The sequence below is a fragment of the Typopeltis vanoorti genome, chromosome 16 (assembly GCF_054136105.1).
Source record: "Typopeltis vanoorti isolate ZY-2024b chromosome 16, IOZ_Tvanoo_1.0, whole genome shotgun sequence".
Taxonomy (NCBI): Eukaryota; Metazoa; Arthropoda; class Arachnida; order Uropygi; family Thelyphonidae; genus Typopeltis; species Typopeltis vanoorti.
Genome location: NC_143564.1, coordinates 107,878,674 through 107,894,099, shown reverse-complemented (window position 1 = coordinate 107,894,099; position 15,426 = coordinate 107,878,674). Strand labels below are relative to the sequence as shown.

The 15,426-nt window shown below is 36.1% G+C and overlaps 1 protein-coding gene across 1 annotated transcript in view; it reads right to left on the bottom strand.

Annotated features, from left to right (window-relative positions):
- The window catches only part of LOC150098250 (semaphorin-2A-like), a 667,728-nt gene that overhangs the window by 240,667 nt on the left and 411,635 nt on the right, over positions 1–15,426 (bottom strand). The window contains exon 6 of the mRNA XM_090406288.1: positions 2,634–2,798. Within this exon, the coding sequence (XP_090262414.1) occupies positions 2,634–2,798 (165 nt within the window). The remainder of the gene's footprint in view (positions 1–2,633; positions 2,799–15,426) is intronic.

The window sequence follows — 15,426 nt, the reverse complement described above, 5'->3', positions numbered from 1 at the left end:
TTACTTAGTTACAAAGATGCCTGTTTCAAAAATATCAGAGGAATTTAGTTAACTGTAAGTGGTGATTTTACATTTTGCATTGTTGTTAATACCAGAGAAATAAAAGGGAATTTGTATATTGGTGCATTAAAATTTAGCATGAAGACAGAATTTTTCACTGAGATTAAGGTAGATTCAAGGAAAAGTCTTTCATATTTATATTTGCTGCAATGGAGCAAAGTGGGTTTTTTCCTGGGTGTTCTATGGTGGGTGTCCAAAGCATGGCCAGCAATTCTGATGTTGATTGTTATGCCTATCTGTTTGGCCATAGTAGGATAATTTATGGTTGAAAGGTTGTAATTATTTAAGATTTTTGTTAGTTTTTTTGGATGTGACTTGGATATATGGAATAGCGATAGCTTTGGTATAGTCTCTGTTCTGGAAAGGGAAAGAGAGTGTGTGGGTTTGGGGTTTTAACATTTTTTTGATATGGTAGTAATTGTAGCTATTGGCTAGGGTTTTGTGAAGGTGGTCAAGTTCAATAGAGAGGGTACTGTTATCTGAACTAATTAATTTAGCCCTGTTATATAAAGTTTCAATAATTCTATAGTATTGAGAGGGGGGGGGGGATGATTGTGAATGTATCTACCAGTGTGTGTGGGTTTTCTGTAGACAGAAAATATTATGGATCCATCAGGCTGGCATGTAATTAAAGAATCTAGGAAGGAGAGATTGTTGTCATTTTCTTTTTTTAATGTGAACTGGATCTTTGAAGTTGATTGTTTAGGTGTGTTAAAAATATGTTCTGAGTGTCCAGCCATGAGGTGAAATGGAGAACACATCATCAATAAAGCATAACCAAACAGTGTGTGTATATGAGGCAAAGTTAGTTTTCTCTTCAAATGTTTCCATGAAGAAATGAGCCTGTGGGGGTGGGAGGGGGGGAAGCCCATGGCTGTTCCCTCTATTTGTTTGTAGAATTTTCTTTGCCAAAATGAAATAGCCAGAATTCATAGTGAACTTAAAAAAAGGCTGAAATATCAGGAGGAAGTTCAGTTTGAATAAGGTTTAAAGTGTCTTTAAATGGGACATTGGTGAACAGAGAGGAAACACTGAAACTGGTCGTAATGTACGTGTGTTGGAGGGATGAGGTTTTCTATACTGGCTTTAAAGTGGGCTGAGGTTTTTATGTGTGAAGAAGTGTTGTGAGAGTTCTATGGCTAAATGTTTAGTAATTTGTATGTGGGTGAATCAATGGTATCTACAACTGGGCATAATGGAACATTCTGTTTATGAATTTTAGGTTGGAGGGGTTAGTCTAGAATTACGTGGTAAAGTTTATATATTTCAGGCTTATAGTCTAACAGGTCAGGAGGTGACTTTTTTAAGGAGTCTGTGAAGTGATCTAATCTTTGTATTGATAGGGGGAAGGAAGGAAGGTAGGATGAGTAATCTTTAAGTAAAGAAGCAAGTTTTAATGTGTAATCATATCAGTTAGAACTACTGTAGCATTTCCCTTATCAGATTTAGTAATTAATATTTTATTCTTCTTCTTGATTTCCAATAGTGCTTTATATTCTTTCCTTGAGAGGTTACTTTTTTGGAGATTTTGCTTGAATTAGTACATTGGCAACATCCAGTCTGATAAAGTTGGCAATCCCAAGTTAAATTGGAATTTCTTCTGTAGGAATTTTTATAGGTTCAAGAGTATAGTTGTGGCCAAGAGATTGTGCACTAACTGCCTCCAATTTAGAGGATGAAGGAAGATAAGTTTATTACAGCGTTTACTTGACATTGTTGAGGCTTCACAGCAGAGTTTTTTAGAAGTTTAGCAAATTTGTTAGTGTGCTTACTTTTTATTGTTAGAAATTTTTTTGACAGCAGATTCATTAGACATCTGAAAGAATCATCCAAAGGTTAGCATTCATCATTGTGGTGAGCTCCTCTTCTAGTGCACGAATAGCTTCTTAGGTCGTCAAGTAGAATGTGAGCAGCACCAATCTGTTCAAGTAAAAGGGCAAAGCTAGTATGTCTGTACATGAAGAGAGGATTTTGGTGAAGTAAACTGGAATTTCAATTTAACACAATCAGGGATAACATTATTATCCTGGAAGTGTTTTAGAAAGCTTCAATTTCAGCTTAATGATGAGCCTTTTGCACTATGTAATCTCCATGGATTATAGAGTAAGTGAGTAATGAATGCAGAATGCTTAGTGATTGCTGCTGGTTCCTAATCAAGAAATTATGCATTGCAGCTTCAAACTTCAAAAAGGACTTCAAGGAAGACCTTTTTTCAATATATAATATATATATATATATTATTTCCATATATATTTTGATTTCTAAAAACTGGAGGGTGTTGGGCAATTTTAAGCACATATCTGAATTCATCATATTGAAATTAATCAAACTTACCTCTTCTTGCTTCAAGACAAAACAAAAAATTTCAAACTAAGTGTAATGTAATTCAGCTGGAAGACAACTGAACTCTGCTTCTCAATAAAATAAGCAATAGGATATAAAATAAATAAATATAGTTTAATTAGTTAATGTCAAACAAGAATGATGATTCTGAGTGAAATAAAAGAAATGCCATTAAGCAACTTTTTAATAGTATTTCTATGATGGTACAAACTATAAATGTATCCTCTTACTGTCAAGCCACTTGGAGTCATATTTAATAGTCCTTTTAAATGGATGAACACTTTGGCCAGTAGTTAAGTTGTATAAGTTGGTACGGAAGATCACAGTGTCAGCTTTAGTAAACTCTGCTACTGTACCACTATAGAGTCCAGGTAATCCACCAGGATTACCATGCTCTGAAATAAAAGAAAATATCAAATTATTTTAGTTTTTGTTAATCTCTCTCTCTTAAACTGATATAAAGCTAATATAGTCTGCCCACAGTTGAGAGTTGAGAAAATCTTAGCTGGCACAGTGCCAAAAAAAGTCAATTCATGTTGAAGTATATCACCTTCAACATGAATCATGTGTTTTATACTTAAAATTTTCCAACTGTTATACAAGTAAAATAATTACCACTTTAAAAATTAGAATGTTCACAAAAGAAAAGCTAATTTTATGACATATAATAATAAAAGCTCATCCCACAAAATGCATTGATTTTTCTATTATCAGAATAGATTCACATTCTATATTCAGAATAGATTCGCATCTGTGGTCGAACTATAAAACCTATTATTTCAACATAATATCAAATTATAGCTAATTCTAGTTTTACCTCATTTTGTATACTGAGCAATTAAGAAAGTAATTGAGAACTGAAGATATATTTGTGGGGTCCAGGCAAGAATACCAGTTTAGTAAGGAGAGCAGAGGAATGGGACCATAAAAAATGGCTCTCATTTAAATGAAAATATTTATTAAAAAAATTAATATACAATAATAAAAAATATTGTGAATGACTTTTTAGTGGAAAGTTCAAAATATCTATTTTAGTACATAACAAATATCTCATATTAGGTAACTATTAACAATGACATTTATTTGGCATAGGCTTTGCAGTCTCTTCTGTGTGAAAGTGATATATATATATATATATCAGTGGCATTGCACGCCCATTTAGGTTGGGTGTGCTGCTGTGTGTCTTATGCAACCAGCACTACAAAATTCACATCAACTGTATGATTGCATTTTATTGATGTAAGAAAGTTTTAAGAGTGCATAGTGCTTCAGCACTCATCTTAATTGGTCCAATGCAATTAACTGTATGATAACTTTGAATACGTTAATTTATCAATTAATATAATTTTAAATATGGAAAGCATAAATGTCAAATGAACAATAGCTATGCTTCATGTGCACCATTTATGTGAGAAGCACAAAGGGTTTACACTTCATAGTGAGATTAAATTATCATTGGCAAATATTAGAATACGACACTGATAATTTGAATTTTGATATGATTTTTAAATGCAGTCATATAATATGGAAAGAAATCAGAAAAAAAGTAATCACTTGGGAAATTATTATTTTTCCAGATTGAATCAAAGAAAGCTGAAATAACTCGTTTTACTTATTTGTACACAAGTTCCAACCCCCTTTGAATATAATCATACAATCCGTAAAAGCTCTTGCAGAAAACGGAACATTCAGTAGATCATCAACACTGTTTCCCCATTGTAAATGTGGGCAAAAAAAGTTATAGAAAATTATATATTTAAAAACTTGTCTATATCGGTGTCCTAAACACATCAGTTCACACTTCACACAGGCAAATGCAGATGAAACTCAGAAAACAAACACCGCAACTCATGACAAATGACAATGGATTGGTTGACACAATAACCAATCACACACACACACACACACACACACACACACACACACACACACACACACACACACACACACACACACACACACACATCATATATATATATACAGGGTGTTCGGGATAAATTTGACATATTTATAATTAATTATATTTTTCCGTAAGTTACATGTATTAACACACACTTCTCTTCATTTAAAAGTTTGGACCCTTCTTCATTCATATACAAGATGTCAGAAAGGATGGATAGCTGGAACCCACCTGAATCATGGAAGAGAATAACTTGTATCATGATGATTCGTGCCCGCCATCAAAATAAGGATATTACGACTGCTGCCCAATGCTCCCTGAATACAGTAAAAACAATCAGGCATGAACTAGAGACTTGCAATGGTGACTACGAGGATGTAGCAAGAAGAAAGATCCCTAGCAGACGATCTGATTGCGTTCGTACAGCAGAATTCCTCGCAAATCTGCAGGAACAGGTGTTGAAGAACCCTGGCATTGGAATTCGGGCTTTGTTCGTGGAGTTGCTAACTGTAGTCAAGCCCTGGATAACAAGGGTAGCCAATGGTAGGCCGTATGTATGGCAGCAGGATTCGGCCCCTTGCCACACCTCTGGGAAAAGTCAAAAATGGTTGTCTGAAAATTTCTACGACTTCACCAGTCCAAATGTTTGGCCTCCAAACTCCCCAGACCTTAACCCCATGGATTATTTTGTATGGGGCGCAGTTGAAAAAGACACCAATCGCACTTCCAGTAATACAAAAGCCCAGTTAATGGATAAAATTAAAACAGTTTTTGCGGCCCTTCCCAGGGAGACTGTAGCATCAGCTTGTTCGAGGTTCCGAAGCAGAATTGAAGCTGTGATCGATGCTAATGGTGGTTATTTTGAGTAAATCTTGTTGATAGTATTGTAATTAACTCTGCCTGTAATGTTTTTTTGTCAATTCATTAAATTTAATAGATACAAAGAAGATTTTCTTTTTCCTTACGAAACTGTCAAATTTATCCCGAACACCCTGTATATATATATAATATACGTATAGAAAAATTAAGATACCAGATTTCTTTTAACATAGCAAGATTCTATTCACTTGCCTGATCCGGGACTTAACAAGGAGCTTAATGAGAAGATAAAAAAAAAAAAACCCAAAACCAAGATAAGGAATTCATTTAGACAATTCATATTTGGTCTTTATATACTGAAATAAACACAAAAACTTATTCTGATTATAAGACCATCGGTTTAATACACATATGTACAAGAACGTCGACTAGCTTCACTAGCATACTGTCTAGCTTTGTCAAGACTAAAAAGGTGAAAGAAAATAATAAATGCAAAAGAAACGAAAGAATACAGTAATCTGTTAACAATGGTTAGGCAACCAAATTTGACAGTTCGCATGACAATGTATGCATGAAGCGAGATGCTTCAGTCATTATTGTGAATACCCGTTACATAGTTTTTGGCGTACTGTAGTTCTGCTATACTTACTGAATTAATCAGATTTTTCCATGTATCTTTCAATACTGCTCCTTGATTTCTGTTCAGGTTATTACCTGTTCGTAGGACCACTGCTGCTTCTTTGAAAATTCAGCAGCAGTGGTCCTACGAACAGGTAATAACCTGAACAGAAATCAAGGAGAAGTATTGAAAGATACATGGAAAAATCTGATATTAATTCATTAAGTATAGCGGAACTACAGTACATCAAAAACTATGTAACGCGTATTCACAATAATGACTGAAGCATTTCGCTTCATGCATACATTGTCACGTGAGCTGTCAAATTTGGTTGCCTAACCATTGTTAACGGTTTACTGTATTCTTTCGTTTCTTTTGTATTTATTATTTTATTTCACCTTTTTAGTCTTGACAAAGCTAGACAGTATGCTAGTGAAGCTAGTTGATGTTCTTGTACATATGTGTATTAAACCGATGGTCTTATAATCAGAATAAGTTTTTGTGTTTATAAGGAATTCATATTTTACATTCAGAATTAAGAATATATGGAATAACTTTCAACCAAGAGTTGGATTCTGGAATGAATTAGATTTAACAATGAATCAGATCAGATGAATGTTATGGTGAACAGGTGACTAGTTTGGGCCACTAATGGAGAGGTACCATGCAATATACAGTCTCTCTTTGTCAAGTCAACCCTACCTTCCCATGGTGTATGCTGTTTTCACAAAAGGGGACTCTGGCAAACCTAGAAAACATTCTTGCTGCAAAAGGATATCTTCCTAGTTGGAGCAACTATACCCACTAGGTAGTAGATGACTTCACTGCCTGGTGAAACACCACCAACTGGCTTGTGAGGCCTAAGGTGGCAAATGCCACATTTGTATTTCAGAGCAGGGGGTTCCATTTTTTATCTCTCCATTTCTTCTTCATACAGTGTGAGTGATATCCTCCAAGGACATATCAAACATACTTAGAGATCCAAACCTGTTCCATTTCAAGGGTACACCAGTAAAAAATGGTGGTACCTCAGGCCAGCATCCAGAGAGTATGGATGCAAACATGTCAGTAATGAGGCAGAAGGCTACCCGGTCAGACGAACCACAATCACAAATAATCTGGCTGGTCTGGACAGGGACCAGAGAGAGGCACTGTTGAGTTCATAATGGCAAGGAGATTGGTCACTTTCTTTATGGATGTCCAAGAGTCTATCCTCTATTATGGTGGATGGCACTCTCTCTTTGAGCTTTGCTACCAATGCAGGAGTGCCTCAGGACTTCATCCTCTTTCTCTTACACATGAATGACCTACTCTCAATCACTACAAATTCTATCCATAGCTTTGTTGATGATAGCACTCTCCATTCATCCTATTCCTCTGACAAACAATGTAGTTCCCAGCCATTCCTTACATCAAGATCTGCAGCCAGTGCCTTAAACACTGATCTCCATACCACCTTTCAGTGAGGCAAGGATAATCGGGTCACGTTTAATGCTGCCATGTCTTTCCTTTTCTCTCACAAAAGGGATCTCAACTCACTTTCCCTTATCCTTAGTAATATGCACATCACCAGACAGGATGAACTACCTCTCCTTGGACTGACACTTATGCCAAGCCTTTCCTAGTACAAACACATCACATCAATAGTCACTGCTCCAGTGAATTTGAAAACATCATTCCTCCACTTGATATTAGGCCTGATAAAACAAGTGCAGCAGCAGTCCAAACATTCCTTTTCAGTACAACTGCAAACTCAGTGAACCTGCTTCTCCTCTTTCTCATTTATTCCATCTACCTCTGTTTTCTGGAACCTTCCCCATAATGTGTTTCCCAACAACTTTGACCCCCAGCACTTCAAGGAAATATGAATAGACTTCTTCTTTCTCAATCCCTATCTGCACCTCACACACGGCACTGATGTGCTATAAGTTTTGTACCTGTCATGTGCTGGATATATATATATATATATATATATATATATATATTAATAAATATAAAGAATTGCATGTTACCACTCAGTCCTTTCATCTAATCCTGAACCAAAACTTAAATGTGCAAACACTGAAAGTGACACTATGAATGAAATAAATCTCCCTCTAAAACAAATTCCAACAAAAAAGCCAAACCAAAGCACAATATATAAAATATTACAAAACCTCCTACAAAAAACTACCTCACTTTCACGTCCACTTTGCCAACAACCATGGCATAAACCCCAACATAAATGACATACATCATTACTTAATCTAACCAGCTTGACCTACTTTTGAGAGAAGCCCAAATTGCATCTATACCAACTACAGACCCACCTTCAATGTTCAAATTATACACTTCATGATTTCACCACAAGGGTGGCTGGCACCTGTGCCTTTGTGAGATCTGAATACTGCTTACCAGAGAATGTCTACTTTATAATCCCCTACATTTTACCTCCTCTGGCTCAAGATTTCATTGTTGCCCCATTCAGTAGCATTCAATTGCTATATTTACTGGTCTCCAAACTCTGAAAACCACTGTCATCTTTACTTTCCTATCCATGAAGCTCTACCTTCTTCAAGCCAGCTATCTAAATAATAAACTCATCTTTGTTGGTGACCTTAATGTTCAGAACTCCAACTGCTTCCCTTTTCCAAAATCACTGACCAAGCTGGATGAGATGCAGTAGTATGTGCAATAAACAATGGCCTAATGCAAATCACACATCACCTACCCAAATTCCAGATAACCCTCTCTGCAATCCCAATACTCTAGATCTTTCTTGAACAAGTTCACCTTCCAGATATACAGTAGAGGGAAGGTCCTCTCACGAATAGCTTGAACAATCTTGTGCAATTCTCCGACACAAAACATCCACCCTCCAACCACTTCTAACCTTGTCTCCTATGTTCTACAAAGGTATCAAGTGGGACAACTTCCAGAAATTTTAGCCTAAACACCAGCTCTGAGCTCGATACAGAAATTATCTTTGTAAGCATGAAGGCCTTCATTCCCCATTTCACCCAAAAGTTAATGTGGTAACTAAAAATATGAGACCTGTGATTGAAAATGATGCAGTCTCTGCTGTATCTATAGAAGTATCACTTCTCATCCTTGATATAGTAAGATCGGTGTTCACAGATTGAATTTTACTTTTAGTTACTCAACAAGAGCCTGCGAATTTCGATCAGAGAAATCAACATTGAAGTTGCCAATTAGGATTGCTAGTATTTGATGATACTTTTTCTTCAACAGTGCAGTCAGTGGTATAAGGAAGAAGAATGAACTGAATGAAATCTATAATATCTTCAATCAATTGACTTGGAGAAATATTATTATTATTATTTGCCACCTCCAGGGAGTCCAAAGACTCATCGAGGGAGGGCATCCACTCTACAACTCTGTCTCCACCACTCACAATCCACCGCAACTACACCAACGCCATCTATCGCTGACCACCACCAGTATTTCCAGACAATCACAAACACCCATGCCCACGGTGGGATTAGAGCCCACAGCCTTTTCGCTGGGGAGTGGATACGCTAACCACTCGGCCAGCCAGGCTGGCATATATATATATGACCACATTGAGATAAATTTGTCTGTTAAGCAAAAGACATTTGGCAGCACAAATATCTCCCACTGGCCAGATGTTAACAGACATTCCCGTTGTTTGTTGGTAAATAATAATGAGATGGAGGAGGAGTAATTTGTGAGTTCTTGTTATTGTTTTGGCACACTGAAATTCCACTAGCTCATTAATAATCCTGCTTTTTAACATAGCTGCAGTTGGCATGCTAATGCACTCATTGTTATTTGGCCAAGTTTCAGAGAGCATTAATACCTGGCAATGCTGAGTAACTGTATCTGTGAGATCTTCAGAATAAGCTGGAAGACTTTGACAATTAAGAGAAATAATGGATAAATCTTTGCTGTCTTTGACAAACTTGAGTAAAGAGTCATATATGGTTCTCAACTCCTTTTGGAAAGGCATCTTCAACTACACATTTTCCAATCTGTGGTGAAAGATCTTGTCCAGTTAGAGAAACAATGTAGAGTCCATTTATATCAGTTGCTCCATACAAGGTGATGTAAACCAATGAATGCCCATTTCAAATTTATGAATGGTTATTGTGCAAGCGTTCTGAAATGAGGAGAAAGTCATTCCATTTAGCTGATATCATTTTATTGTTATGAAAAACACACTGGCTATACAGTGTCCAATCAGAATAAGGGCATCACCAATATTATACAATTGGACATACTGGGTACTTTGTTTCTTGACTAGGGAACCAACTCATGGAGCATTCGGAAATTTGATCCAAAGTCGTGTAACATTGGATGTGCATTCTTCAACAACATTCCAGCTAATCCAAAGCTCCATTTGCTAATCCATTAGAAATGTCTATATTTGTGGTGTTGCAATATAGTTTGCCAATAACCAAGGGAACTTTGTAGAGTGGACTCCCAGTTCTAAGAGACATTTTATGTAGCTTATGTCTTATGGGGCCTCCATAGCTCAGTCAGTATAGACGAAGCCATCTGGTCAGAAAGACCTGGGTTCGATTCCTGATCAGCATCATGAGGAACCTTTATCTGGTCTCTTTCAACTAAAGGTGAGTTAGCTGGTCTCATACGGAGGTAGGGTTTTTTTTCACCCGGAAACTCGGGTTTTTCGTCCCCCAGAAGGCAAACTTGCACCGTGAACACACATGGATTACAGTCATGAATACGTCCCAGCCATATGCTGGTTTATGCCATGAAAACGTCCAAATGTCCCGAGCCCAGATAAATTGGGGGATTGGGGAAAGCAATGCTGAACTACCCTGTAAAAATCTCACCAGGAACACTTTGTGGGCAATGCCTACAAAGTTACCTATGGTCAGAAACGACTGAAAGGGAAAAACTAGAACTATGTTTTATGTGGGCTTCATGCTCTACATTTTTACATCCAATGAATGACTTGAGCAAATGAAGCAACTCACCTTCTGATGAATTAAGTAGTGAGTTATTAAAACAATGTAGACAATGCTTGTGAAAAAAAAAGGTCGCATACCATTGGAGCAAAGTCAATCAGCTTCTTCTTTAATCAGGAAATGCAATTCAATCAGTTTTCCTTCCGAATCTTCTGACTTCGGGCCATTACCAGTTTTAGTTAACACAGAGGAGAAAGGAATGTTAGACTTATGCATCACTTCATTAAGCTCATAGTATTTAAGCCCATGGCACAGTGTGGGACTGGCAATATCCTCTCTGTTTTTAGATGACAATAGCTTGTACTGGAAGAAGCTGATGAAGATCTCCAATTACACATATATCTTCACGTTAAAGCTGTAATAAACATGCCCTATTATTTGTTTTAAACTTGCATTGACTTCAGACAACAGCTTGTCATTCATTATATTGATTTCATCAAGAATAATCTTTCAAACATATTTACACATATTCTATATTGATGCGTAGCTTTATCTGACAGTGGCATACTCTTGGAGATTAAGGTGCACTATTTTATGACTGATAGTGAATACTGTCTTTCCTGTTGAAGCACAAGCCATTCTTTTCATATTACTTCGTGACTTCTCTGAATGGGAGGCACATGAGAAATAAGGAAAAATGTCTATGTTGACTGCTTCAGTTACAGAATGACACATTTCATAAAAGATTGCTATAATGTGTTTTTTTTTTTTTCATTCTGATCTTTTGTCACTGTATTCATGCAACAATTATACATTTAACTCATTGTAGCACACACTCTGGATTATCTAACATATTATGCTACAGCATAAGTTCTCTCTTGTTATGGCCCATTGTGTCTACTGACCCATGCAAAATATTTCAATAAGTTGAAGTCAACTGGCTATGTAACAATTTTTTTTTGCATGTTTTCATTACTAGAGGTTATATTATGTAGGAAATGCTAAGAAGAGTGTAGAATAACAGAGATGAAGTATTATTTATTTGCTGCAAGACAATTTGATGAAATCTGTAGATGTTAAAAGTTAGCAAAATGGATTGTGGTTTGAAGAAGGAAAAGAAACAGGTGTAACTAATATTATTTTTGGTACTGATCTCATTTTCATATAATTCTGGTATTGAAGCTATGAGGTGAAAAGACGTGCTGTTAGAAAGCTCCTGCAAGATCTGTGATTTTGTTGATTTATTAAGTGTTTTCTTGGATTTAATTGTGTATTTTTAGTATTTTATTGTAGTTTAGTGTAACTATTATACTACAGCACTTCATAACATAATTGCAGAAATATTATCAAGTTATTACTACTGAGGAGAGCGTTTGTCCTGATGAACAAAAGTATTACTGCAGTGATGATGATGATAATTTATTTGAGAATAAGTTGACATTAGAAATATCTCGATTAAAAGAAATTATTAGAAAATTGACCAGAGAATTGTAAAGGTGAAAAAAGGTTTGACTAAACTTAGACACAATAAGAAAAAGCATTAGAACAAGAACAGACAGGAAAGTACTGAAGTTGGTAATCATAATATTAATAACAACAAGGTAAGCCAGTTAAAATCTAAGAAAACAAAAAGGAGGTGATATGGTATGGTGACTCAACCTTAAAATTTGTGCTTGCTGAGGGAGTCACCACTTCTAATTTCCCGTTTCTAAATAACTTAGGGAATTGAAACAACGTAGATCCGAATATAAATTAAATTATACTTTAATAGATATTTCCGATATTTCGGCAATGTCACATTGCCATTTTCTAAAGGAACTTACAAAAAGGCAGGTGCACACAGGCAATAACAATACAGTAACAAGTCAGTTACTGTATTGTTATTGCCTGTGTGCACCTGCCTTTTTGTAAGTTCCTTTAGAAAATGGCAATGTGACATTGCCGAAATATCGGAAATATCTATTAAAGTATAATTTAATTTATATTCGGATCTACGTTGTTTCAATTCCCTAAGTTATTTAGAAAAGCATAACCAACGTATAAGCCTGTCTACGAGAATTCTAATTTCCCGGTAGCAAAAATGAAAAATATGACAAATGTAACTGAAAAACAAAAAGTATCAGAATCAGGCATGGTAAGTGGGATCAAGTGTAATGGGTATACTATTTTCAGGAATGACAGAAGAGATAGAAGAGGAGTACTACTAATGATATCAGATATGATATGATATCAGAAGTCCAGTTAGGGTAGAAACACAAGAAAACCATGATGGTAACAATGTCCCATGTAGCAGTGAGTTTGAATCTATCTAGTGTGAAGAGGAGGTTAACAGAATGAAATATATGGTGGGATGTTGCTATAGACCTGGCAGCTAAGTTGCAGGGAACAAAGAAATGCATCGCCAATTTAGCCTTATGGGTACCAAACGAATGATCATTATGAGTGACTTTAATTTTCCAAACATTGATTGGATAGAAGAGAAATCTCATGATAAGAAAGAAGAGGAATTTATTGAATTGTTATGAGACAACTTTCTCAAGCAGCATGTGAAAGAGGGAACTTGAGGTCAAAGAGTGCTGGATTTGCTCATAGTGTCAGAAGTGGTCTCTGTTAAGAATATGGCTATATTACCATTAATTGGTGACAGTGATCATGATGTGCTTTCTTGGGAAGTATCTAATTGTATTGATGCTCTGATTAAAACAGGTTACGGTTACATGCTGAACTACAAAGTTGGAAATTATGATCAACTTAGGAGAATACTATCTTTGGTCCCATGGTATCAGTTACTGAATGGGAAAAATGTCAGCAATGCATGGGAATCTTAGAAAAAGCGCTTAAATGCAGTATCTGAATGTATCCTTAGTGTTTGAAGAATAAATAGGTTGGGAGTGAAATGGATGTGCAACTTATTAAGCAAGAGATCCACAAGATGATGATGTGGAAAAAATATCATGAGAATAACACTGAGAGGAGTTATTAAATATATAAAGCTCAGGCCAGAAACAGAAAAATAACGAGTATTGTGCAGAAAGCTAAATTAGAGTATGAAAAGAAATTGGCCATGCAAGCTAAAGGCAATCCAAAAGAATTTTATCATTATGCCATAGGCAAAAGAAAGAAAGAATGAATGTGAAAGAATAACTTTATTGAATGCAGATGGTACTCAAGTGTCGGAAGCTAATGAGATTGTTCATTTAATGAGTACTCACTTTGCTAACATATATCAACCAGGTGTATGTAATATAGTGCACAGTGCTACTGCTACATTGGATAAAGAGTTAGAGGTTCATGAAAATGAGGTTGAAGAGATGTTGCACAACCTGGATCAGAATTTGTCTATAGGGACAGATGGAATATCAGCCCATTTGCTAAAGGAATGTTCAACCGAATTGGCTAGGCCTTTCAAATGTTTGTATAACTTGAGTCTCAGCTCAGGAATGATACCACAGAAATGTATGATAGTTCCCTTGAACAAGGGTGGTGCAAAAACTGATGTATCTAACTACTGATATCTTTGGTGTGGTAGTGAAGATTTTAGAGAAGTTGGTAAGAACTTGCATATAGAAATGAGTAGTCAAACAAGCTATACTAAGGAACAGCATGGGTTTACTAAAGGAAGGTCATGCTTTTGAAATTTGCATATATTTTATAACAATGTTACAGCTGAGTTGGATAAAGGGAATGAATACAATATGATAATGTTGGATTTTTCTAAGGCATTTGATAGAATACCACATGAAAAACTGTTGTATAAACTGAAGAATATGGGATTGGAATATAAACTATTGACTTGGATCAGGCGATGGTTGACAGACAGATATCATCTGTCTGTCAACCATCGCCTGATCCAAGACAGATATCATCTGTTTGGATAAGTCAACCATCTGGTCACCTTAAACCTGCCAGATTTAAGGTGACCAGTGGTGTACCAGCAGGTCGAATATCAGCAGGGATCCTACTGATATTCGATCCTTGGGCCATTATTGTTCAATCCGTACATCAATGACATCAGGCAGAGTCTAACATCAAATGTGCAACTATTTGCTGATGATGCGAAGGTAGGCAGCATAATCAGGGATCCTATTGATATTCAGCACTTACAAAATGATTTGAATAGGCTGGAAATTTGGGCAAACAAAAATGGCTATCAGTTTAATGTTAGTAAGTATAAAGTTATGTACTTTGGCATGATTAGAGTTCCAGAGGCATAATATATTAGTGGGGTTATGCTAAAAGAAACTGTGGAAGCAAGGGATCTTGGCATATTGGTGGATAGGAATATAAAGTTCAAAGGTCACATAGAAAAAGTAGCAAATACAACTCAGAGGATAATTGAGATGTTAAAGTGAACCATGACATGTAAGGATAAGGAAGTCATTTTGCCTCTTTATAAGGCTTTTGATAAGACCACACCTGGATTATTGTGCGCAGATTTGGTCTCCCGGTTCCAAAGGGATAAAGAAGCTGTGGAAAGGGTGCAAAGAAGAGTTACAAAGATTATATCCGGATTATAGGATTTAGATTATGAGGACAGATTGAAAGCATGTGGATTGCAGACTATGGTTAACAGGAGAACGAGGAGTGGTATGATAAGGTCTATAAACTTTTCAATGGGTGTTACAGGATATCATCTGATAAAATGTTTTGTTATATGGAAGGTGGGAGAGAACATGGGGGCATCCAAGGAAGTTAAAATTTATTTGTAGTCAAGAAATATAAGAACTAGGCTTTTCTCCCAGAGAGCAGTGAGTGAGTGGAATAGTTTGCCTTTAGGGGTAATGAGTGCATCT